Source organism: Haemorhous mexicanus, chromosome 1, assembly GCF_027477595.1.
Source record: "Haemorhous mexicanus isolate bHaeMex1 chromosome 1, bHaeMex1.pri, whole genome shotgun sequence".
Taxonomy (NCBI): Eukaryota; Metazoa; Chordata; class Aves; order Passeriformes; family Fringillidae; genus Haemorhous; species Haemorhous mexicanus.
In genome coordinates, this window is record NC_082341.1 from 8,962,241 (window position 1) to 8,988,286 (window position 26,046).

Genomic DNA, 26,046 nt, shown 5'->3' on the forward strand with positions numbered 1-26,046 from the left:
TGAAGTACTCAAAATATCAGGATTTTATGGAACTTGCAGAGAAAGATTAGAGAATGGGACAAACTTAGCAGCCAGTGTAAATTTACACTAGATTATTGCAATATGCTTTCTCATGTAGACAGGCTGTTTCTTCCAGCTTTTCATACCTTTTCAGCTTCACTATTCTAGAATTTTACCTCCCTGTGATCAGGTAAAATAATCATTAAATTACTGGCACTTGTGCAGAATTAATAATGAATTTAAAATGGGGCCTTTCAGCAGCAAAATGATTAATCTACAGGAGTCCTTGCTCTCTTTCAAGATGATGCAATCTGCTTGTGTTAGTTTAGCCAGATCTAGTAGATCATGGAGAGACTGTAGCCTTTGAATGCTGCTGTAGGGTTATACAGAATTAAAAGCTTTGGCCAGGGTTGAAACCTAAAGACTTCTAGTGATAATTTTTATTTGAGTAGCTATGATGGTAAAAGTTTATTTTGATTACCTTATTAGTGTAGTTGCCAGATGATAACTAGTTGGCTCAGTTCAAGTACTGCTGAGGATTATTGATTAGATATTTTTCCAGTTAATTTCTTTCTTTGGAAGTCACCACTTCTCCACATCAGCAATCCTTGTTTCTTTCACTGACCTACATGACTCTCCACAGCTGTTTATACTGTCTGGATGTTCTCCACTGCCAAACCTATTCCACATTTATCACTTCCACATTTTCTTGCTCTCCTTGCCCTCACACCTACACTACCTTGAGCTCTCTTCCAGGTCTTCCTTCCCCAGATGCCCCCAGTTCCCTCTATTTCTTGCCTCTCCTGCTGTGGGCAGCTGGGGGATGAGAAATGCCTGTACTGTGCTGGTGTGAGCAGCTGTGTGCCCTCCTTTTCCTGGCTGGCTCCAGGTGAGCTGGCACACTGAGCACTGCTCTCCTGGCTGTGCCTGCATTCAGGTTGCTGAAGGAATTTCTCCTTTCTGGTCTGTTGAAAATTTTCACAGTACTTGGTATTTTTGAATCTATTCTCTGTCAAAGTTGAAGTTTAGCTGATGAACTCAAAAGGCGTGTTGGAGGAAAGATGGTACAGTGTGTTCATGTAAACCTCATTTTCATACGAAGTCAGGCTAAAAAGAAAATGCAGTCAACATGAATGTGTGAAAACAAGCAGGTAACCTTGTGCACATGACTTGTTTAATCCCTCTTGACTCCATATGGATTAAAGCCAATTAGCATGAAAGTACTGCTGAATCACATATGGCCATGTTTATTTGTGCTTTTTCATTTACTTAAATGGCAGACTTGTGAGTTCTAAATGCCCTCTGTATTGATGACTCCATCCCATATTTCTCTCTAAAGAAAGAAGCTGTGATGGAGAAATGCAGATAAAATTGACTAATTGACTGAAATAATTGAACTGTCGAAGTCATGTAGTGGTTTACCTTTGCTGTACATGCACTTTTCATTTAAAATGATTTTAACTGTTAGCTTAATTGGCTTCATACACTGACTTTAATTAAAAATGTTTACTCAGTAAACTAAAGATAATCACAAATCAGCATTTTGTCAGAAATTCCAAAGGCTTACAATGTTGAAACCTGCTCCCAATGAATATATATCAAGATTAGTGATGTTTAGGGTCATATCCTCTTAAATTGGTGCTTAAAATAACCCTACTTAAAGTGCTTTGAGGATATAAAAAACAAAAAAGAACATTGAAGTGTTCAGTCCATAAGATTGCAGAAGATGCTTGTCACCATGGGTAGAAGCCGAGGAAGAAACCTTGAAACTGTAATCAAAAACTTGCAGACAGAGTAATGACATGAAGCATTTACTTATTTTGTAATACACTCTATGGATTGTCCAGGCTCTGGAGTCTTTCTTCAGAGAGGTGGCTATTAAACATGAAAATGAAACAATCAAGGAGCTGTGGGTGTTGTGACCTCTGTAGGCTGAAGTCAGGTGGACCTTTGGCCACAGTGGCTCATCAGTGAGCAATACTGGCTGCACTTAATTAATTTACAGTCAGATATGTGCTCACCAGCTGAGTTTCCTCCCATAAAGTTAGAGCAGGATTGTAATTTCTGCTCTGCATCACCAAAAGTTGAGTTGTTTCCTAAAAATACCCTGTGAGTGAGTTCAACAGAGCTGCACAGTAGTTTGGGAGCTGCCTGAGTGAACCTCTCTGCTGTGGCTTCAATTCCTCTCTGATTTTTGTCTTAAATACATTTTACAGGTTCTTGATGATGTTTTCATTGTTTTCTGCAGTCACTGGGATTTAATGTGGTCTCTGTGACTTTGCTGTTAGAGGAGCAAACTCACTGAAATAAATGTTACCTTTCTGTTGATTTCCTTAGATTTGGTTTAATTCTTAAGGTTTTAACCTAAAACAACTTGATTGAAAGTAGATTATGTAGTTGAAAGCACAATAACTGTAAACTATTCTGAGTGTGAGAACAGGAATATTGTATATTCCTGCAATGAAAATTCTAAATAATCACAGTTACTAATAGTCTTCTATCGTGCATGTTTTCCTAACTCCTAAGCTGAAATGTCAATAAGGAGATTTTTTTTCTGAATAAAATAGAGGTACAGAAGTACATATTTTTATATGCATTTTGTTTTTGTGTGTTTTCACTACTTATATTCCAGTTTACCTGTAGCAACTAATGTTTAAGTAAAGGTAAGGCTTTGAGTGAGTATGTAGTAAATAAACTATTTTAATGTATGCATTTTTATACAAAGTAGGTTGAGTCACTTGATACAAAATAAATTGTTTAAAAAGATGTTATTTTCAAAATTTTTAAAATTATTATTTCTGTTTTAAGTGGGTTTGGAACCAGCACCTCTTTCTGTATCTGAAGAACGACAACTTGCAATTCTGACAGAGCTACCTTTTGTAGTTCCTTTTGAAGAAAGAGTAAAGGTACCTGATTTCTAATTTAATATGAAATTGGTGGTTTTTGTTTTGAGTAAGTGTAAAAAGAGCACTCAGTTGAGTAGAAACTGGATGGATTCCTTACAGAAGGATATGGCATTCTGCACTGTTTTTCTGCAGTGCTCATGCAGCAGCTGAACATTTGAAGTTATTGACTTCTCTCTTCCTTTCCTGCTTATGTTGCCCTGAATAATATTTGCATTGAAGTTAGGAACATTTATTCCAGGACAGCTGAGAGCAGTTTGCAGTCCCGGCTCAGAGATGGCTCTACATGATTGCACCCTCTTGTGGTGGCACAGCACCGGCCGTGTGTGTTGTACCAGAGTGCAGGGTCACAGCTGGGGACTCAGGGGCACTGGGTGGGTTTGCTCCATATGAGATTATGGATCTCCATTTTGGGAAATTAACACCTACAGATTAAATTCCTGCATTCATAGTTGAGTAGCTGAACTTTACTAGAGTGTATAGCTTTAAACTTCTTGTACTTAATGATTGGATTTGCTTTTGAATGTTTTTGAGATTTTATAGATGTAATTGTTAGTTCTATTACCTATTTCACCTTGAATCATTAATATGCTTAAAACTTTTTTTTTTTTCTGTTAAGCACATTTTTTAAAAACTGGGTTACTTTTCAACAGTATCAGTTATTTCAAAACTGCTCCGGAAATATTACGTTTCAAGACACCATCAAGGGAATGAGGAGTAATTCCATAGGGAAAGTCAGTCTTTATTTGTCAAAACAGACAGGCAGCTTTGGTAGAAAATGCGTGGGTTTTTCTCAGGCTTCTATGAAACAGCTGTTCCAACAAAACATCTTATTACTGTATGGCAATGCCACACCAGGATTACAGGGAAATGATAGGAACTGATCTCAAGAAGGGATCTCTATATCATGACTTAGTCACTGCCTTCCAACCTCTGGAATTCTTAAAGCTGTGTTGGGATGCATCATGTTATGTTTTTGGAATTCATAAAGCTTTTTTTGGAATTGGAATTCATAGAACCTTGTGTGCTTTTATCACAAAAACTGAAGTAACAATGGCATGAGAGCTTGGAGATAAGGATAAAGCTACAACTGACCTTCTGTAGTTCAAAGAGGAGATCCTGTTACACTGTGTTTTGGAACACGAGTGTACAGTCCTTTTTGTATAATAGTGGGAGTCAGCATTCCTTGGAGTCTCCCACTGCCTCTACAGAGCAAGTTGCAATAAGGGAAGAAAATACCACGACCATAATAAGGGTGGTTTTTTTTCCCTTGTGGTCAGTTGCTGCCTATTGCTCTGTAATTTAGTATGGTAAGCTCAATGCTCCTTGTGTGTGTGGGTTGTTCCATATGCCCTTTCATTTTCTGACTTCCTCATGCCATTTTTACCTTGACTTACCAGATAACAGATACTCTAACAAGCAGTTGCAGAGTCCAGTTCCGTGGTAGGCTCTTGAGCTTTCTGGCCTTAGGGAGTGTTTTCCCCTTCAGCCTTAAGGCACGTTGGGGTGCACCTTTCAGTCAGTGGGAGGTAATTAATCCAATTTGTAGCAGTGCCTTGGTTCTCACCTCCTTAGGCCATACTTTGGTCAGCTTGCCTATGGTGATGCTGCTTCCATGGTGTGTGCTTCAGTCAGCCTTGCTTGTTTGTCTGAAGTCATTGCAAATGCTTCAGTTGTGCATTAGAGTTCTCATTTTCAGGACTAACATATCCATGAACATTGGGTTGTCTAGGGAGTCAGAGTCAGTAACAAAATGAGTTTTTCTATGAGATGTAATACCAGGTGATTTTTTTCCATCTAGAGTTGGGTAACAGTAATTAATAAACTGTATCTAGGGCTGCTTCAGGAAGGAGAGTGTTGGTGAGCATATTCTCATACTCTGTACATAAAAAAAAGTGCTTGTGACTACATGTCTGGATGCTATAAAACTGAAGGGACCTCCAGAGGTCCCTTCAGTTTTATAATCAGAAGGGACCTCTGGAGGTACTCTGTTCCACATCCTTCCTCACAAAAGAATAACTTCAAACTTGTGTCAGCATGCACAAGGACTTGTCCAGATGAGTTTTGACTCTCTCCAGAAATGGAGATTTCACAAACTCTCTTGTAACCTTTTCCAATCACTCCCATTATGAACTTTTTTCTTTATGGCCATCCCTTGTTTCTTTTTCTGCATCTTAGGACTATTTTCTCTTGTTTTCCTGCTGTGTACCTTAGAAAAGATTCCTTCTTTGTCTGTACTGTAGTCTTCCTGGTTGGAAAGCATCTTCTCCACTAGCAACAGCTGCACATAAAACCAGTAGATTTGAGACCTTATTCTACCTTTGTTTGCTGTGGTCAGACTTCCTCTTTCATGGTAAATTTGTTGTTTTTAAAAATCCCTGCAGACTCTTACTTAATGTTCTTAAATAAAAAATGGTCTGACATATTACTGGGAGATTATATCCCTTGGAAAATGTGCTATAGTATTTATTGAATATGGGAAAGATGGCAAGAGAGAATATAGTAAACCTACACTCCATGGATAGAGGGAATATTATTATACATAAGACAACCCCCCTCCCATGCTACATCTTGGCATAGAAACACAGTGAGCTGCAGTTACTCCTCGGTGGAACAGGTTCCTCTTGTGAAGACTTGAAAATGGACAGTGTGAAGTTCAATTTGTGCTTCACCTGGCATAATTATTTTGAATTTTTATGATGCTCTGGCTCTTTTTTTAAATATGGTGGTAATATCCATTCTTTTAATCTGAATTATTTGTTCACTGCTTATACAAGGGGAACTGGTACCTGTTTTCTTATTACTGAGATTGTTCTTGACCATTGCAAACAGCAGCAAAAAATTATTTACCAGCATTGAGAATAACCTGTGTGTGTGTGTGAAATACTTGTGGGACTTTTTTCATTTGTTTTTGAATACTTTGCGTTTCAGAACTCTGAAAGTTAGGGAGAGGAAACTGAAAGCACTGGCTGAGTGTCTGTAGATGTGCTTCTTTATGTAGAAAAAACTGAGAAGGTTATTTTAGCACAGAAAAGTTCTTTGCATTTCTGTCCCCCTCCTCCCCTTCCATGGGTCATGGCTCTGTATTAAGTTTCTGCAGCTCTGTGAGAGAGAAGACAAATAACTTGAAAGTGAGTGCCGCAGGCAGCTCAAAGGACAGTAACAGTAGTGAATAACCGTCTCTCATTGAATATTTAGATCTGCACAATGACATAATTGCTCTTTTCACTCATTTAAACAGATTTTTCAAAGACTGATCTATGCTGATAAACAAGAAGTTCAAGGAGATGGGCCATTTTTGGATGGAATTAATGTCACTATCAGAAGAAATTATATTTATGAGGATGCTTATGATAAACTTTCTCCTGAGAATGGTAGGTTTGCAGTTATCAGCTTGTTACAACACTTTATTGTTCATACCATGTAGTTCTATGTTTGCTTATTTGACTGGTATGCTGTAGGTGTATCAGCTCTGAGATGTGAAAGTTCTTAAAAGTTAAATTTCCCTATTTTTACAGAAGTAATTCTTTCTGATTATTGCAGTCTAAATGATCTCTTTACACCCTCTTTTTATGGTGCTTTTCTTCCCATTTGCTTGTCCAAATAACTGTAATTTAAATATTTTTTTGTATAATTCATTAGATATTATCTGCTTTGGTAGTCTTGGCCAATAAATACATATGGAGTGAGCAGGATTTGCTTGGTACAATGTGTCTGAAAATAGTGCAGGGCTCTTTTTAATGATGGGATGTAGTACTATAAATTTTACTACATTGAATTAAATCACATGTTTGTGTGAATCTGTGTGATCTTGCACTCACAATATTTTATATAAATACAATTTTCAAGTTATTCCTTGATCTCTTGTAATATTTCGTAGGATTTTTTTTCTTCCCCTACCTATGGTGTTATCCACTTCTTTTTTTTAAGACCCTTAAAACAATATCTTTTTTACAAAGTGAGTGTTTCACAAACTGAATATTCCAAAATTCAAGCCAGTAGTAAGAGTTTTACTATTGTTTACTGGCTCAATTTTTATTTTAGCACTTACAGTATGTGTAGCTACATGTGTTTTTATCCATACAAAACTGAAGCAGACAATTGCATTTGAGTTTGACTCTCCTTTCCCTGCAGAACCTGACCTAAAAAAGCGCATTCGTGTTCACTTGCTTAATGCCCACGGTCTTGATGAAGCTGGCATTGATGGTGGTGGAATTTTCAGAGAATTTCTGAATGAACTCCTCAAATCAGGATTTAATCCTAACCAGGGTTTTTTTAAGACCACCAATGAGGGGCTGCTTTACCCTAACCCTGCTGCACAGATGCTGGTTGGAGACTCATACGCCCGACATTACTACTTCCTTGGGAGAATGCTTGGAAAGGTAAAACCAGTGTTCTGGAATACAAAGCTATAGCAGTACTGAAGTTATGCAGTAATGGTTTTTTCTAATTAGGAAGAGTGGATGGGAAAAACCAAAGATTTTCCCAGACTTGAGAGACAGTAATTCTCAGATATTGGATATGAACATTACTGCTAAATTTCTGGTTGATTTTAGTAAATTATGTACTTGGGAGGTACAGGAAATTTGTGTTATCCTTGATTTTCACCTGAGAGCTTCTAGGAATATGACTGCAGTTTACATTTCCATCTTTTGGAATATATGAAATGAATGCTTTAAACAGTTACTAGTTGTATGAGGTGTACAATTGTTGGTGGCATTTAAAATTTGCCATCAGCACTTACCATACTTAAAGAGGCGCATGCAAATTACTTTTCACATATTCTGTTTGGGGTTTTGTACATTTTGCATATTTCTTGAGTTTTAATGCTTGATAATTTGGTGATATGAATGTTCAAAGGCTAATAGATGCTTGTTGAGCTAGATGAAAAATGGAGAGAGAGGAACAAAGACAGAAGCCATTACAAACATTAATTACATTCAATTTTCTTTTATGGTCAGGTTTAATACTGAGGCTATTTCATTCTAAGCACTCGAAATAATTTTTATAAAGCTAATAATTGTGAAACAAAATTTGGAATACAAATTCAATTTCAGAAAAAAAAAATATTAACTGCGGCTTAGCTGTCTAATACTGAAGGTATTTAAGATGTAAAAGTCCCATTTAATTGCCTGCAGTATTTTGGAGGCTGAAATCTTGCTGCTGCCTTGCAGTGAGGTTTGATGTGCAAGTGGATGTCTTTGTAGTGTAGCTGGAAGAGGTTTCAAGGGATGTTGTTGGCAAACAGTGAATTGTTGAACCAGTGCTGTGCTTGGGAGTTGCAGTCAACTGATTTAGATCAAACTGCCTCTTTGTAAGCAAATACCCTGCTAATGCATCCCAGCCACTGCCATATCCAAATGTCCTAAAGAATGAAATTACAAATCAGCCATTTCAATAAATAATCTTGGAGTGATGTTCCCACTCCTGTTGGGGAATGGATTCAGTACTAATACAAAAGTTGGTAATTATGTCTGATACTAGATATTCAAGCTTAATTTTCTTTCTGCATGTGTAGATTTTTGGAGTGGGAAAGCAAACACTTGTGGTATTGTTAAGGGGCTTACTTCACCACAAAAATGTTTTGTGTATATCTAGGAAAGGCTCAACTGTCATGGAAAGTTTGAAATAGTATTTGAAAAAAAGATTGTAATTCTGAGTCTTCAGTTTCCTCTGTCAAAACAACACATTACCTTGTGTAATTGAAAGTTCAGATATTAGCATAGAGACAGAAGTTGCAAAATGTGTTTTATCTCACAGAGTGCTACTAGTAGAGTTTTTTGGTTTTTTTTAAATCAGAAAATCTATTATTTAACATTTTGAAAGCATAAATTGTTTTTGTATTTGCAGTATGTGTAGATAAGCTAAGAATTGACAGTGCTACTTAATAATTACCCTTGCCCAGGTGCATGGACACCTTTTAGAAGTGTATTTAGAGACCTGATGAATTAAACAGAAAGATAAGGCACGACCATGCTATTCCAAACCTGCTGGTATTGTGATCTTGGTTAGGTTTTTGAATACCCACTCATCCATTTTCAAAAATGTGTCCATTTTGTGCTTTGCACAGGGTTATTTGTGAGCAATAGTGAATTATTAAAAGCCCCTTTGCAAACAAAGTACATATAATGCAACAGCAATTGGAAGCAATGAGGCATCCACAGCAATTTCTTATTTGTGGAAATCAGTGTGCAAAGAGTGCTGCCACCAAAAACTCTCACGTAAGAAGCTTCAGTGTTATCAGAAAACAAATACATTAAAATATAATAATTTATAGAAATTCTCTGTCTCTTGGTAACCACTTCATACTAATACCCAAATGCATTTAACTTTCAGCACCATAAAGTTACACCTAATTCAGTTTTTCTTCTCATCAGGAAGTTTCTAACAGCTTGGCATCTTTGTTAATTGGTCAGTTCAGAGGCAGAAACATCTTAAAATATAAAACATATCTTGAAAAATGGAATATCTGAAAATAGAAATAATTTTAATCCTGAATAAATTACTGACTTTTGGATATCTTTCTAGTTAATGAAGAAATTAAAATCTGTGTACAAAATGCATAGCATGTTCATGCAGCTTTTGTAAGCACTGGATGAGCAAAAGGTCTTGTGGAAATATTACTTTGTGATCATGTAATTGCATGTGTTGTCTGAAATCATCCTTTAAAAACACAGAAATGAGTTTGCTTAAACAGCAGCTACTCAAACACTTCCCAAGTTTACATTTCTCAACTGTCAGTGACTTTACTCTGAAATGTAAATATTACCTTAGCAGTGGTGCCTTTTAAGCGTTTTCCTTTCTCTTCCGTAAAAGTTAAAGCTCAGCTTGCTGTGCACAGTGAGAGTCTCCTACAGCCAGAGGGGTTAGAGACTTGAACCTCTCAGTGTTGCTCACTGGAAGCACAGCTGGGACTGTCTGAGCCCCAGGATTTGCTTGAGAGCCAAGGGTGTCCTGGGCTGTCAGGAGCGTTCAGGCAGAGGAGTTCTATCCCCAAATCCTCTTTGTTGTCCTCTCTGCAAAGTAAAGTCTCCTTGTCCCAGGTGGTGTCCCAGAAGGATGGATGTGATCCTTTTGCTCTCTTTTGGGCTCTGGGCAGGCCTGGTTTGGTTCCACTTCCTTTCCACATGCAGTAGTTGTTCTGGCTGCACTAAAAGTCGCCCCACGTGCAAACCCTGCTGCTGCAGGTTTGGGGTGCAGTGGAATTGGCACAGGAGAACGCAAAAGGTGCTTTTTTGACAGGCTGCCAAGAAGCAACAAATGGAAATTTCCAAGAAAATTTGGAAGCAACACCTGAGAATATTAAATGAGGGTTTTCTCAATGCTGATTCTTGAGTTGTCTGCTGCAAACCTTTGAAGAAGGAAACGCTGGTTAACCATTCAAGCAGAAACAGTGTACAGGTAGAAGAACAGTGACAGAGAATTAAAATCTGAACTTCACCATGTTCTGACCTAAACTCAGTCTAGTATACAACATACTTCGCCAGTTCCAGTTTACATTTGCATTTATTCAGTGATGTTACTGTGACAGATGTTGTGGGAAAGGACATTATTTGCATTTGGAATTCTTTGACATCAAGCTGCTAATTCTTAGGATAATTTACTTAAATTTCATGAAGTATCTGCATTAGTTTTAGAATATGGCAGGAAATCCATAGATGGATTAGTATGATAATTTTTATGGTTTCCTCTTCTTCCCTTTTGACATAAACCTGCTAGTTCTTGCATTATTTTGTTTTACAGTGACTGTCTTTGCATGTTAAGCAGAGTGACTCTGACAGTAGAGATTTTTGTATAATACACTCAGTGTCTTTGTATGTACTGAATTCTACCTCCTCTCTTATTCCAGAATATTAAATAGCTCTTGTGAGTCACACATTCATGTTGCTGAAGAACATCTATTTTTGCAATATAATATCGAGTCCCCTTTTCTAAACAATAGAACCTGCAGTCCTTGGAAGACACTAAGGTTTTCAGAAAAGATTGAGATTTGTTTTGCCAAGACCCAGCTTCTGCCTTCAGTGATTGGGAAGGCAATATGGAGAACAAATGTCTTTTAAATTGTTTTGAACTGAGTCCTTCTTTTGTGGAACCATGTAAAGAAGTTTCATAGTAGCAGCAGCAAGGATTGAGAAAAACTAATGTGTTCATTTTAAATTTTAGCATTATGTTGATGGTCAATCTAGGTTTTGCTCTTTCATCATTAATATTTAATGGTAGATAGGAGGTCAGCAATTTGCATGGACTTGTGGATATTATATTGTTGAAAGCCAAAGTTGTTTATTTTCCTAAGAGTTTTTGTAGTTTACTGATTTAAGATCTAACAGACTTTCTTTGCACACATCTGAATGTTATTAAATATATGTAATTGAAAAAAATAGTTGCAAACTAAGTCCTTGAGTAAAATGAAGCATTAGAAGAGTAATAGTAGATCAAATACAGATTTTATTACACTACAAGTAAATTAATGGGACCTAAGTTTTTGATTCAATTATTTTTCTGTGTATTAGAGAGTATGCCTTGTGGTTACTGTTTGTAACTTTGAATATTGTGCCTCTGTGGAAGGTACAATTCTGAGATGAGCAGTGTCTGTAGAATCCATTCTGCAGAAAAACTAAAGTAGTTCTTGATCAGTCTCAGGCCTTATCTATGAAATATTGATTCAGGATACTCTTTCCACAGCAAGATCTGCATCAGATCCTAAACACTTAAATTATGTATGGAGTTAAAACATGCAAGGAGATGTTTCTGATAACATATTTGAGTGCCATTCATGCACCAAAAGCTTGTGGAAAGAAAACAGAGCAAGACAACTACAATGAGAACTGGCTTTCATGTAGTTGATTGTTTGGTGTCAGGCATTGCTCTGCCACTCTGACTTGGAGGGTGGTGATTTTTTACTTCTGATTTTTAGGCTGCCCTTTCCATTTTCTCATTGTTCACTTAATTAGACTCTCTTTGGCTTGATTTAAGTCAGTACACCCTTAATTAGTTTGTGCTACAGCCCCAGTTGGTACTGCTAGTACCTGGAATGGTAGGTATGGGATTGGTGATACTGATGCAAAGAGGAGGTAATTGGTATAAACTCTTGGTTTTATTAATTTCAATTACCTCTCACATGATTTTAGAGATTCAGCATTTTGCTTAAGAGCAAGTTAACTGATGATCATTTGTCTCAGAAAATCCTGAATCATCTGATATGGAATCAAAACAGGAATTTACCACGGAAGGTAGCAAGGTCCTTTAATGATAAACTTACAGTGCAGAAGCACAATTCTTAGAGTGCAGAATTAGTACCTTATGGAAGTTATTTCATGATTTATGAATGCAGATGTAAACTAATTTGAATCTATTTTCTGACACAGTTCTTCAGCTTGACAATTCCTTTGTGTACTGGTGCATTTAACAAAACCAATTATCTTTTGATTACAAATAGCTATGTTAGTAGTAACCCTGTAAATATATGTCTAGTGCTAAAAGACTACTGAAATGTGGTATTTTAACTCTAAATCTTTAGGGAGGAAAAGTGTTTATTGATGGATTGTGATATTTATTGGGTCATAATGTATTTAAATTTTCTTTAATGCATATGTTAGTGATTGTTTACCGTGATAGAGTGCATAGAGGTCTCTGCAAGGAGTTCTGCATGGAAAGAATTACCTCATGTCAGTGGTCACTCCTCAATTAAAAGTTCCATTAGCAGATGATTCCTGCTTCTGGTTTGTGTACTGATTGCATTTTATTGCCTCTAAATCAGGTTCCTAGACAGGGAATAAATAAACAGAGTGTGTGGTAATGGTATCCTGATCTTTTTTCACAGTTGGGAACACCTACATCCATTTCAGTCAATTAGGTTTGGAATACTTACTGAAATTCTTAAATTGGTTTGAACTTTAAAAATTACTAGTTTCACTGCTATTAAAATACAGATTTATCTCATAAGCATATCCAGAGGTTAGTTATATAGTATTAAGTGTTTCAGTATGTCAGAAGATTAAGCTTAAATAAGGAGGAGAAGTTTTCCTTTTATCTTCAAGTTCTTCCTAAATTATGTTTAAATTTGAGACAAGAAAAATCTATTAAGCCTTTACTGGAACTTCAGTAATGAGTGATAACTATCAGTTATCCAGTGCATCCACAGCTATCCCTACTGCTTTTCTCTCTCATCCCTCAAAACCCCCCAAATGACATTGATAGCAATTTATATCATATTTATGGCATAAGTTGCAGAGATAACTGTTCCTATTAAATGAGAAAGAAAGTATCAAGCTGGTGAAATGGTAGTTTTCTGCACGTGCTGGCATTTCTGAAGCACTATGTTTTAGTAATAAACATTAATGTAATTAAAGACATCCTAAATTCCTAGAATAAAAATACCAGCATGACTTTCCATTTTTAAATTAAAAAATAACTCAAGGTCATTACAGTTGATATGATCCAGTGAAGTCTTTGGGAATGGATCCTTACATTTTCCTGGTCCTGTGTTCAGGAGTTAGGAGTTTGGTCTGTGCTGCCACACCCCTGCCATCCATTTCAGGGATTTGCACTGACTGCAGCACCTGTGACAGGCAGATCCTTTACACCTGAGTCTTGCCACCTCAGATCTCTGAAGCTTCTATAAACTTGTACTTAGTGACCTTCAAATTCACACTGAGTGCAAAATCTGAAGTAAAACCAATTTTCATAAGGCTTTTTCTCAAAAAACTGTAACAATAATTTTAAAATCTAATGCTCTTCACACTGCTGCGAGGGCTGTTAAAGCTTGCAGAAGCCTCATTACAGGCATCAAGCTGTGGAATTTTGGACTCCTTTTAAAAGACAGAACAAAGGCAAGCCATGAATTTTCACAGTAATACAGGGAAGATAATGCACCAGATTTTCCATTACTAGGGTGATACAAATGCATCTAAACATCTGCTACTGCTCAGAGGCTTGGAAACAGTGGCTTAGAGCTCCAGGGTAACAGGACACATTGCATTGGGACACACCTGGGAGAAATAATTCTATTTTATTGTATTGGCATTAGAAACAGTATCTTTGGGGGTTTGCTCACTTTTAAACACGTTATTAAGCACATCTTTAAGAAATTATTTTATCTAGAGATTACTAAATGTTAGCTCTAAAAATGCTTCAAAATATGAGTGCATGTTGATTTTAATTTAACTGACATTTTTAGTTTAATCTTTTTCATTAGGGTTGAAAAGTCTCTGCTTTCCCCAAAAGCTTTGTGAGTGTGATGAAATATTTCTAGGATATAAATAATAAGGTAGAAGGAAGTTCTAATGGTTTTGCTATTTTTCTATCATTTTTATTAATGGTTCTGTACAACTTTGAAGATCTATTGCACTCTGTAAGTGCTAAGTATTATTTAATAGTAACTGCTTAAAATTACTGAAATAGAAAGGGTTATGGTCTTGGGGACTGATTATGGAAATAACTGAATTTAAGTCCAGTCATTTACTGCTTTACCCCAAAAGCTGTGCATCTTTCTAGGGATATGACTTTAGCATTGTTTATGCTTTAAAATACAGTTCTGGCTTGTGAAGGATTAATGGAAAGTAGCAGCAGTGACTGATTATTTTTCTTAAGAAAGATTTTAGTTGAAATAATAAATGAGATTTAGTTGTAGACCTGAAAGTGTAAGTAAAGGCACTAAAGCTGCCTTACAGGGAGGGAGGTTTAATTAATTAATCTATGATTTTGTTTATGCAGTTTGTTGAACTTTATTCAGCACTTTGTGGTGCTCATGTCACCTCTACTATGTACAGCTAATCTGGCTGAAATGACTCCACTAGCTTACATTTTGTCGAAATTTAAAACATGGTGTGGAATCTTCTCTTTCTGAAGAGCAGCTCCCCAATCTTGGGGTCACACCTGAACAATACCTTGTGTGACTATGGAGTACTTGAATGGTATAGTGATAGCTACCATCTGTAATCCCTGTCAGGCACTATTATTATTTTGTTGGAAGAAAAAAAGTCCTCCTTGTTCAGAGAACCATCATCCTTCCCTTTTTGCCACTATGTACAGCTGTCCTTCAGCCCAGATCCTTCTTCCATAATATATTACAGATACAAATTGCATGCCTGTGTTCTGAAGGGTGCTTGCTTTAAGGAACTGTTTCTTCTTCCTCCACATCACAGGTGTGTAGTGAGTGCATTCAGTATCTTTGTGTCTGAAGATCATATTTTTCATCACTTCAAATGCCCACATTTTGATCTGTGTCACCAAACTGAGTAAAGGCCAGTCCCTGTAGCAATCAATTACTGTGGAACTACACTGTAATCACAGGTAGCTGAGGTTATTTAAAAGAGGAACAATGGACTTCAGACTGCATGTGAAGTGCAGTAGGCCTTCTGTTACTTGGGTGGTTTTTAATATTCTGGTGTGTTCTGCAGGCATTCCCACTAAAGGGGAGACAGGTGAGTGAAGATCCTGTCACTGAATACTACTTTTCCATAGTGAAATAATTGCTCTTGGTCTTTTAATCAGGAAAAAATCCCTTTTATTTTAACCATCTCTTCAGAAAATAGAAAAGGCTTGACATAATTAGAACACTGGGTTGGAGAGTACTAAAACTGATTTGTTACTGAATTATAATTTTTCTTTTGTTTAGTCATTTCAGAAGCTTTTAAATTCATTTCTTTTTGATATCTAGAGATGTCACTAGCTAAAGAGCATCCCTAATCTACATGAGTTTGAAAGAGTGCTGGGAAATTGATGTTGGCCTTTTCAGCAGCATTACCTTTTAGCTGCTTGGGAATGTGTCACCCTGTGAGCATTACCGTGCTTGTGGGACTGCCCTTGATGTGAACATCACTGCCTCTACTTCAGACCAGCCTCTTATCCCAAGTTTGTACCTCAAATTGCCCTTCTGTCCAGTTGGAATGTTAATATCCCAGCCTTTCAGGGGGGCAGAGCTCTATAGGATGGGTTGAGGTTGTTGGCGTTGACCCCCCATGTCTGAACGTAAGAAGCTGGATGTACATGGCCACCACTTGCTCCTTTCATGACTTCCCATCTGGACTCTTTGCCTTCCATGGGCCTGCTGCAGTTCATGGGTTGCAGGGTAGAGACAGTGGGGTCAGGGGCTCAGATGGGAAAGCTGGGAATGGGAGCTGTCAGAGCTCATCATAGAAAGGCATCAATCCCATCGGTGATTGCTGCACAATAAAAGGAAACTTCTGAAAGGGTGAGAGTACGTGAAGTTTGAGATCAGTTTTAAAATAGACATTGGTTAGGCTTGCTGACTTGGAGCTCCTGAAGCAGTGTCTGAAAGGAAGCTCTGATTTAGCCAAACAGAAGTAGACATCTCTGTCCAAGAGCAGGCCAGTTTCTGCCATCAGTGTTGTTGCTCGTTGTCTGTGAAAGGAAGAAAGAGGACAAGTTCTGTGTGGAGAGCATGGCCATATGTTGTATTAAAGGACTGTGTAAGTATACTCTAATGATGCAGCTTCACACTGCAGCTGATTAATTTGGCAGCTGCTTTCCTCTGGTAGAAGTGGTCACCATTCCCTTGCCTGTTGCTGATGCTGGGCTCCTTCCTCCTTGATGTTGATGTTTGCAGAAAGCCAGTTCAGAGAGTTCAGAGAGGCAAAAAGCTAAGCTTAAAACAGGGTAACTTACAGCTTCCCAAGGCAGTTCAGTGTGGAAAAACAAGGAAGGAGGGAAGTCTCCCTCTAGGCCATTAGATTAGCTTTAGTAAGAAAAATCCCCATCAGGGTGGATTTCTCTGGGCACCTGGCAGCTGAAGGTTGTGCTCCTGGTGAAAACAAATTGTCCTGTAAGTCCCACCCTCTTTCAACCACGGCTGTGAGCTTAATCTTACTCTAATTTAAAAGAAACTTCAGTGTCCCTGCTGTGACCACCAACACTCAACCCACCCTGCAAACCCCAAATCCAACAGCCCCAAAAAAGCACAGCACCAATAAATCTGCAAGTTCTGAACCTTTTTCAGGTTGTAGTGACTGCTCTGCTTGCAGACAAACCCAGGGGAATCAGCAGCTGATGGTTTTATTGCCCTGGCAGGAATGTGTGGAATCACATATTTTAGCAAGAATAGGTAATTTGATCAGTTGATGCTGGCTGAGTAACAGAAAAGTTAGATGGAATTCAGAAAATAAAGTTTCAGTTTATTTACTCATCTTGTACGCAGCACTTCTCAGTATCCCTGCACATGCTGGGGCTGTAATGGTGACCTTCACCTCTTTGAAACAAAACCAAAGTTCATAATGACTTTATTCACCAGAGGTTTAGTGCATTTTTTATTAAACTTTATTAGGATAGCTTGACTTTCAAACTAATTAAAACACTACTGTTTGTCTTCTTTCCAAAAATACTTTATTTTGAATATTGCAATCACTTAGCTAAGAGAGGGAGTAATTAAAGTTATTCTCAAGTTGCACAATTTAGTTTATTTAAAAATGCTTTATATAGTTTTTAGATGAAGTTATAAATGTTCACTTTGGAACTACCTGAAGATTAATAGTGATGCATTTGAAATGCATTATTTTTTTATTGATTCTTAATGTAGTAAATTACTGAAGTTACTTGGCAGCAAACAGAAATAGCCAGTGATGTTGTTCACATTTATTTTCCTGATAGCATCACAATTTGCATTAATTGCATTGCAGCTGCACTCACTTATATTAAAAAGCTTCTACCATAATTAATCCTTTTTATTTCAAATCATTTTGGCACAATTTCTAGCAATAAACACTCATAAAAGACAGACACTTGAAAAATAACATACAAGTTTCTTCAATATACCTATTGCTGTTTTTTTCCTGACAAGGAATTATTGATAGGCTTCTAGGATCAAGTGTTGCAAGTGGTGAAGACTTAAGACCAGTTTGAAAAATGCTAAGTGGATTATTTTGCATAAAAAATAGACAGGTTTTGAATTTGTGTAATTAACCTGTGTTTAGAAAATACCTTGATTTATGTCTACATTTGTATTTCAGTTGCATACATTATGGAAATTTAATTTATAATCCATTTAGCTGATGTGATCATAGTTTTTAGTGCTATCATTTATTAGTCCTTGTATATTGAATGCTCTAAAGGCTTAAACCTGCCTTGTGTAAAAAATTACACCTCTGCATTTACATTTTATGAGTCACAGATGGAATTCCATTTTAAATTCGGGTAGCTTTGATATATTTAAGGAATTACAATAGCTTTATTGTTACTAATGCAGGAACAGCAAACACTGACCTTACACATTGCAAACTAATGATTTATCCCTCTAGTTTGCTTTTAAAGTCAGCTATACAAATGAGGATTTTGACTTCTACACCTTGAATAAATCATATGGCTCTAAATATAATGCACCCTTTGGCTTTGAACTCGTTATTCTCAGGTTTTTTTGCAAGGTCTAACTCACCTCATAGAAAAATGTTCTTTCAGAAGTTTAAGGAATTGTGTATATTTTTCTTAAAGTCTTTGTTGGAATATCATTGAGTGATTAGAGCTACATCTATTCATCTTTTTTCAGTTTTGTTTTTTTTTCCCCCCTCAGTGGGATTCCTTTTCTAAGTTTGCAGCAGATTATGGAGGAATTCAGTAACACCAAAACTCTGCTCTTGGAGACTTAAAAGGGAGCAAACAATGATGTTACAGTGATGTTATGTTGGTGATGCCTTGTCTGATCAACCTGGCAGTGATATTCATGTTCTGTAAAGATTTGATTGTCACTGGTAGAGATGCTGATGTGGCAAACAGAGTGGACAATGAGAGAGGCAGCATGTGCCAGGAATAGGTCTTTTTAAAGCAGTGGTCCTTTATTCAGAATAGCTCTGAAGGGTGCACCTCTCCTTCTGAGAGCTACCAGAAGTACTTTTTTCTTCCAAGCAAGTAATTGTTACTGACTTAATAAAAAATAATGCAAAGATACTTTGCATTACATGGAAATGTGCTTATACAGTAGATGAACCTAGAATGATGTTTGAAAATTCTTGGGGCTAATTTGAGGTTGCAGTCAAAAGATTTGGGTCAGTACCTGTTTGGTTCATGAATTTTTTGATATCTGTAGTAGTGTCAGGCACAGACAGGATTGGACCTGTGACAGAGTCAGAACTGGTCAGCTCTTGGCTTGGAGCGAGGATGTTTTGACTGTGGCATTAGAGCAGTGAAATTCACCAAAGGTGCAGCCATGAATCTCTGTAGCATGCACCAGATAGATTTTATTAGTTTAAAATGTACTGGGTTTACAGAGTTACTCCAAGGGGATGAGGAGGATGACAGTTCTACATGTAGTGATTGATATGAATGGAATAATACTGCTTTGATGGTGCTGATGGAAGTAGAGGTGTAAACTTATTTTGTAAGACATTCTTGATGCAGTTGCATTGTCCTTTAGCAAACCTTGCTTTTCCTGAAAATTAATGCAATTTGGATAAAGAGTAATGACAGATAAGCAATGACCTTGCATTTTAAATCAGAACATAATTAAATTGTGAGATTTGGGACCTTGGTATTTCTCAAGAATATTCACATTTCAAATTTTGGATGAATATTCTTAAATTTGTGCAATATTTGAGCTATTTCCATGCTAGAAGAACCTACTCAGGCACCAAATTAAGACAGAATTACTCAAAAGTTGAGAAACCTTCTGAATTCCTGCATGTACAAACAGTAATATCTAATGTACTTTTAATTCCTTTATTTTTCAGGCTCTTTATGAAAATATGCTGGTGGAGCTACCATTTGCTAGTTTTTTCCTCTCAAAATTATTAGGGACAAGTGCTGATGTTGACATTCATCATTTAGCTTCACTAGACCCAGAAATGTACAAAAATTTGCTTTTTCTGAAGAGCTATGAAGGGGATGTGGAAGAACTTGGGCTCAACTTCACCGTGGTAAATAATGACCTTGGGGAAGCACAGGTAAGAATGGCTTTGAATTTTTTTCCTTTTATCTATGACTGATGAATCTTTACTATCTCTACTAACTATTTTTAAAATTTAAATGTGATGGGTAACAACTGTTACAGGTGCTGAAAGTCATCAGTTTGGATTCTGACTCAATATTTGGAGTAGAGAGTAACTGTGTACTTAAAAAAAAAACTTTTGATGATTACTTAAAGGTCTGATCTTTTAAGGAGTAAACTGCAGTGATTTATTTTCTAACAGTCATACATATAAAGTTCTATTGCTTGGGAATGTTTCTTCAAAAAAAAAGTTATTTCTTCAATTGCACTTGTAATATTAGCAACATTTAGATGATGTGTCAACTACAGAAGTACTGCCTAGTTTTAGAGTTGCAGATAGCAGTCAGAGAGGTTTAAAATAATACTGATAGTAAAGACCCTTTATTGTGAGATAAGCATTGTCTCCTTTATATGTAATTTTCAAAGTAAGAGAGCCTGAAGTTTGATCAACCTCAATTTTTTTTTTTTTATTATCACCCCTCCCCCAGCCTTTTTTTTTTTAATGGTTGAGATACCAGATTAGTCAGAGGGGATAAATGGTGTTAGTGCTTCTGAAAAGCAGTTACTTAGGTCCTCAAGTCTGAGTTTTTAACACAGTTGCACCATATAATTTGATTACAGCTTTTATTTGCTCTGTTGTGGCTACTAAAGATCACTCATAGTGGAAAATAAATGTCACTAGAGCTCTAAAAGCCTGCCTTAGTGTGCTAATGCAGGTAACCTCGTAGGTAAAGTCTTTTGTCATGATTCCTCTTTCAATTTTGAGGATTTAAAATTGAAGATTTCAAACTTACACTTGATTATGGCATGTAATTGGATGAAAAAAGTAGACTTGACCACACTGTGACGAGCAGCAGCATCTGAATTCAGCCTTCTGTTGTGAGGAGTGAACAGAGACTCCAGGAGGGGGTGAGCATTGCTCTGGGTTTGCTGCTCAGGGGGGCCAGGACTGTGCACATCTCCAGTGCAGCAGCCCCAGTGAGGTGCAGTAACCTGTCCTGGAAGCTGGGAGCTGGAATTCTCTGAGGCTGCTGAAGTCATGGCAAGTTTGCTGGCCAAGACTTCTGCTTGAATGGTATCAGGCTTGGGTTTTACCTTACACTTCTGTCATCCGTTTCCTGTCATTGTGGAAGATCCTAAAATCTGGATTGGAATAAATTTTAAAATAATACCCTCAGATTTGGGATTCCTAAAGCACACTAAAGGGGAGAGGCAACAGTTACCTGATATAAGTAACATTTAATATTAAACAAGTGCCATATGTCATTTTCCTCCCTGGATTACACTCCCTATGTGAAAACATCTGACCTGCACTGTCTTTAGAAAAGTACTCAAAAACTTGAGATAAAGATGTGGTACAGATGTACCCAAAAGCACATTCTTGGAGCACATTCTTGGTTTCTAGGGAGCAGAGCACACCAAATGGCAGTTTCCAGTATTAGCTGGGATTTTTAATACTGAGGGAAAAGTCTGCATTCTAAAACTATTTATTTAATTCTGCTTAAAGTAATACCTTTGTTGGTCACAGCTAACACAAATCCAGTTTAGTATCTAACTAAAATTAGGGCTGTGGCTACTACTTTCAAGACTTATGATTTGTAGTTGTTTGGCATAACTTTAAAAGGAAGATTTATTGTATTAATGAGTTACTGAGTAACAAGGTGAAATTTAGGTTAAAATAAATATTCTGATGCTGTTTTGCTGTTTTTGTACTTGAACATTTTACCCACAAATTTTCACCCATCGTTTTATGAGGCTCACTGCCTGTTAATGTAGTCCAACAGAACCCATTGGTTATTGTCACTGTCTTCTGCCTTTCAATGCAACAAGTCTCTTTTTATTCTTCATTTCATTACCTTAATAAACCTCATATGGATAAATACATTTTATCTGCTGTTTGACTCGTAACCATTGCATACTAATTGATTGTGCCAAGGTAAGGCTAATTCACTTTGGAAAAAGAGCTTAATTTGCACTCCTTGTGTTGAATGTACATTATATGTAGTTTTCAGCTAAACAACCACTTTAGTGTTTAATAAATTAGTGCCCAATAAATGCATCATAAATCTATCATTGTAAATAGCTCTGCTCATGACAGTGTCCATCCACCAATTGTGACACAAAAGCATTATCTGCAATGAAAGACACATTCAAAAGGGACTCTAGTGCCTCTCTCAGTAGTAGAAGGTAGAAATTCTATTATCAGTGTATTGATTCCAATCCTGTAATGTGCTTTTAGACCCCATTAAACTATTGTCAAAGTGCATTCACCAGAAGTTGAAAAAGGTACTTAATAATTTGCACATTAGACCTGCTAATTAGGGGAGCTATGCCATCAACCTTATCTTCCAACCCCAAATAGCTTTTGATAAAGATCTATCTAATGCAGTGATACCAGCCCACATTTCAGCTGTTGGGTCTCCTGCAGAAAATGGTGGCCAGTAGCAAAGTCTCAGAGGAGGTCAGCCTGTGGTTACAGGTCTGTATATTGATTTAGTTTTTCCTTTTATCTTGTAGATGAGATGGTTATGAAAGGTCTGTAAGAATAAGGTTAGCAAATTCAAGAAAATACCTTCTCTTCTCAGACCTTTCTCCTTCCCCTTCTTTCAGTGAGGAAGGCAAGTTTTGTGGCTGTCCAGGGCAAGAGGGAGATATAAATACTCACTCCTCTTCCTTCAGAAATGTTGGGTGCTGTACTCAGAAACTCTGCTTGAGAATATCAGTCTCACTCTGATACTTGAGAGTACATGGATCACAAGTTGAATGTGATCAGAAGATTCCATAAATAAAGTGTAAAAGCACAAATCCACAGAGAAGCACTATGATATATATGGTAGCAGTTTCTATGAAATCCATATCATACTGAACTTGGTTTTGGGACACCTTGGACTTTTTAAACAGGTGTGAATGCCATTGCTGTCACTGAAAATATGGTGTCACCAAAGGGGAGTTCTTTGCTTTTGAATTTCTTAGGGGGAAAATTTTCAAGCCTTAAAAATAGTTTTGAAAGTTTCTATCTTGACAACCTCTTTACTAGGATGTAGTGGCTTAGATGGATGATTTTAGAGGTTTTTCAGCAGCAAAGAAGTTAGGCTGAGGCTGAGCTTTCTCAGGCAGACTCGTAACACTTACAGAAAATGCATTCTTAGGCATTCATATGCAATCTCTTACCTGGAACTCCTGCATGAACATGTGGTAGGCAGATGACAGGGAAAGGGGAAAAAAAACTTTATTGACATCTTTTCAAAATGGGGAAAAACTGTAGGGGTGATGTGAACAAAAGTGATCAGAGCCCAGAAGATTCTCATCTTGTAGGAATTCTTGAATATCTGTAAGAGCTGTATGAAATTGCGCTGGAGGTTCTGTGATTCTCTGAAGAGATAATGTGTCTTATGTCTTCATACAGACTTTTCTGTCCTCTTTTGGTATTTCCCCTTCATTTTGAAGATTCACTTAGTGAGTAGGGAATCAAATTTGTCTGAATGATCTGAATACTTACCTAAATTATATCTATGGTTTGATTGCCTTTAGTACATGCGATTTTGATTACAAGCCAAGTTAAAATACTTTTTGTTTGTTTGTTTAAACTTAGCTCTGCAGAATGGAAACAGATGACACAGGGCTGTGCTTTCCTCGTGTGGCCATCCCGGGTAACCTGGGTTATTGGCTTGCCCCATCTAGTGGCCAAGACTGCTTGGATAAAATAAAAATGAAGCTGATTAAGTGTTTAAGATCTATTAAGCTGTGCTGTGGCCTTTTTGAAAAGGAACTCTTCAACAGTCCTGACTTTTAGAATTAAGTGGGAATTCTACAATAGTTCCTTTAATGCCATGAAAACACTGAGTGCATCTACCTTTACTTCAGTGTTATGTTTACCAAGTGTTACTGGTTTCTCTTTACATCCTTCTTAATCTTTTTGGCATAATATATTTATTATTTGTGTTCTGTTATCCCTTTTCTTTTGGTCTTAGATGATACTTTGACACACAGCGATAAAATTAACCTCACACTGACAAACCCTGAAAATGGATAATTGAGTCTCTGGAAAACCCCAGGAAATGCCCTTAACTGAGTGCTGTGCCCGTACTTGTGGCAGTGCAGGGCTCTGGGGAGGAAGAGCAGCTGCAGAAACGTTGCTGGGTCAGAAATCAAGATTTGCTACTTAAAAATATAAAAATGAAAGGAATAATGAGATTTAAAAACCACAACAAAACAGCTTTGTCCTGTTTTTTAAAAACAGTGGTCAGAAAGAGTGCAACACCTTTTCTTGTCTTTGTTTCTAAGGAAGAACTTTATGGGGAGAGAATAGCTTTTTATTATATAATGAATACAGCTTTCCTGACATCCTTAGAGCACTGTGGAGCCAGTGCTATTACAATGCAAATGTAAATTAATCTGTGTCCTGATTTCTGTTTACTGGCCTGCAGGGAAGGTCAGACATTTTACTTCACCTAGTGCTGGGATGAATCCTAAAGTACAGAAGTTTTCTAGAGCACCATGCCAGTAGTTCCCTTGGGCTATTTTAGGAAGGAGGTCAGTTCAGGCATCTTTTATTGTAGAAACCGAGCTCACAGAAATTGTTGTATGCACATGGAGTGATATCTGTTAGTGTAGTGTTGGTGTCCATATTATTAAGGGATGCTTGATGAGTTAGGTGATGGAAATATGCTCTAATGCATTTTAATATGGCTTAAGTCAGTGTGTCCATACCTCAGAGAGAGGGATTGTATTAAATGGTGTCAAAAACCCAAGGGATTCTGCAGTTCTGCAAAACAAGTAGAGAAGGTTTGTAAGTGGGCAGATAGTGAGGTATTAGTAATATTGAGGTCACAGCACTGATCTGTTCATGTGGAACATTGGTGGTTGCTCTGATCTTGTAAAGCTAAAGAGGACAAGAATTTAAGAAGTAAGAGAAAGCTTTCTGGTCTTGCTAGGCTTTGTAAAAGGTATTTTATAGGAGGAAATTAAAAGAACTGTCTTTAGTTCCATGTAAAAGTTTCTGAGAAGATTAATGAAGTTGCTGCCCTTAAGAAATACATCATGGATATATTTGAGGAGGAGGGAATGAGCTGATTAAACTCTTTAACACTGAAATAAGGATGACAGTAGGTATGAACAAAGTTTACCCATTGGATTTGAAGTGAAAATCAGAATGCTTCTTGTCAATAATTGGATTAATCTGATGATTAACTGTTCAGCAGCAGAAGTAAAATTACTACAGTGGGTGAAACACAGATAGCTCAGCAGTGCAGGGGCCCCTTCTCATCAGCTGTTTCCACTGTGGTATGGAACATGTCCCACACTTCTATTAATACTTCATGTGGACTTTACCAGTAAAAATACCCTCACCCTCAGGCCAGCCAGTGACCCCAGGCACTGTACCCTTTGGGAATGGTCCCCGGCTGTGTCCCAGGCAGGACACTGCAATGGGTGGATCCCAGAGAGAGCCCTCCTGGCTCTTGTGTCCCTGGCTCTTGTAGAAGGAACAAGAGAATGTGTACAGGGTGTGAAATGGTGCCACCTACACTGACACCTTCCTCTTGCTTAATTCTTGCAGGAGTAGGGTTTAAGCATTATCAGTACCTGCACGCAGACATGGTGGAGTACTGATGAGTTTTTTTACTGTAAGAACTAACAAAAGCCAGAAGCTTGCAGCTGAAGGATTAAAGTGGGAAGTAAGACATATTTTTAACACCTATTGTAATTCAGGTTGTGTAGCTTATCAAAGAAAGTGGTAGATACACCATCACAGGATTGCACATCTCTAAAAATGTGCTCTAACTCATCTGTGAATTTATGGAGTTGAATACAGGAATCTCTAGACAGAATCCTCTGGCCTGTGTCATCTGGGAGGTCAGAATTCACAGATCTTAATGGTTTCTTTTGTCTTAAAGAGCTATGAATCAAGAAAAAACCTGAATGCTCAAAAGCACTGTGAATTTTTAATCATACCATTTTACACATTTTGCACATTTTGCTTAGGACATGAACAGCTTGCATTACTAGGTAGCATGTTAGAAAAGAAGCTATTCATGTGTTTAATTCTCTGTGCTCTAAAGAGGCCATTAATATCACATACTGAAGCACACTGTTGGTTTAAATGAAGACATTGCTGACTCCAGAGTGCAGGAAAAAAACAACAGTTTTTGGAAGAGTTCAAAAGGTGACAGTATTTGGTTTTTTTAGGCTTTTTTTATTCTTCTCTTAAGTACT

At 37.3% G+C, this 26,046-nt stretch overlaps 1 protein-coding gene across 2 annotated transcripts in view; it reads left to right on the forward strand.

Annotated features, from left to right (window-relative positions):
• Positions 1-26,046, forward strand: part of UBE3C (ubiquitin protein ligase E3C) — a 70,701-nt gene that overhangs the window by 36,217 nt on the left and 8,438 nt on the right. The window contains exons 16-19 of one of the 2 annotated variants that reach the window (XM_059839703.1): positions 2,809-2,906; positions 6,145-6,277; positions 7,038-7,285; positions 19,577-19,789. In XM_059839703.1, coding sequence (XP_059695686.1) covers positions 2,809-2,906; positions 6,145-6,277; positions 7,038-7,285; positions 19,577-19,789 — 692 coding nt within the window. The remainder of the gene's footprint in view (positions 1-2,808; positions 2,907-6,144; positions 6,278-7,037; positions 7,286-19,576; positions 19,790-26,046) is intronic. The other variant, XM_059839708.1, reaches the window with a different exon arrangement.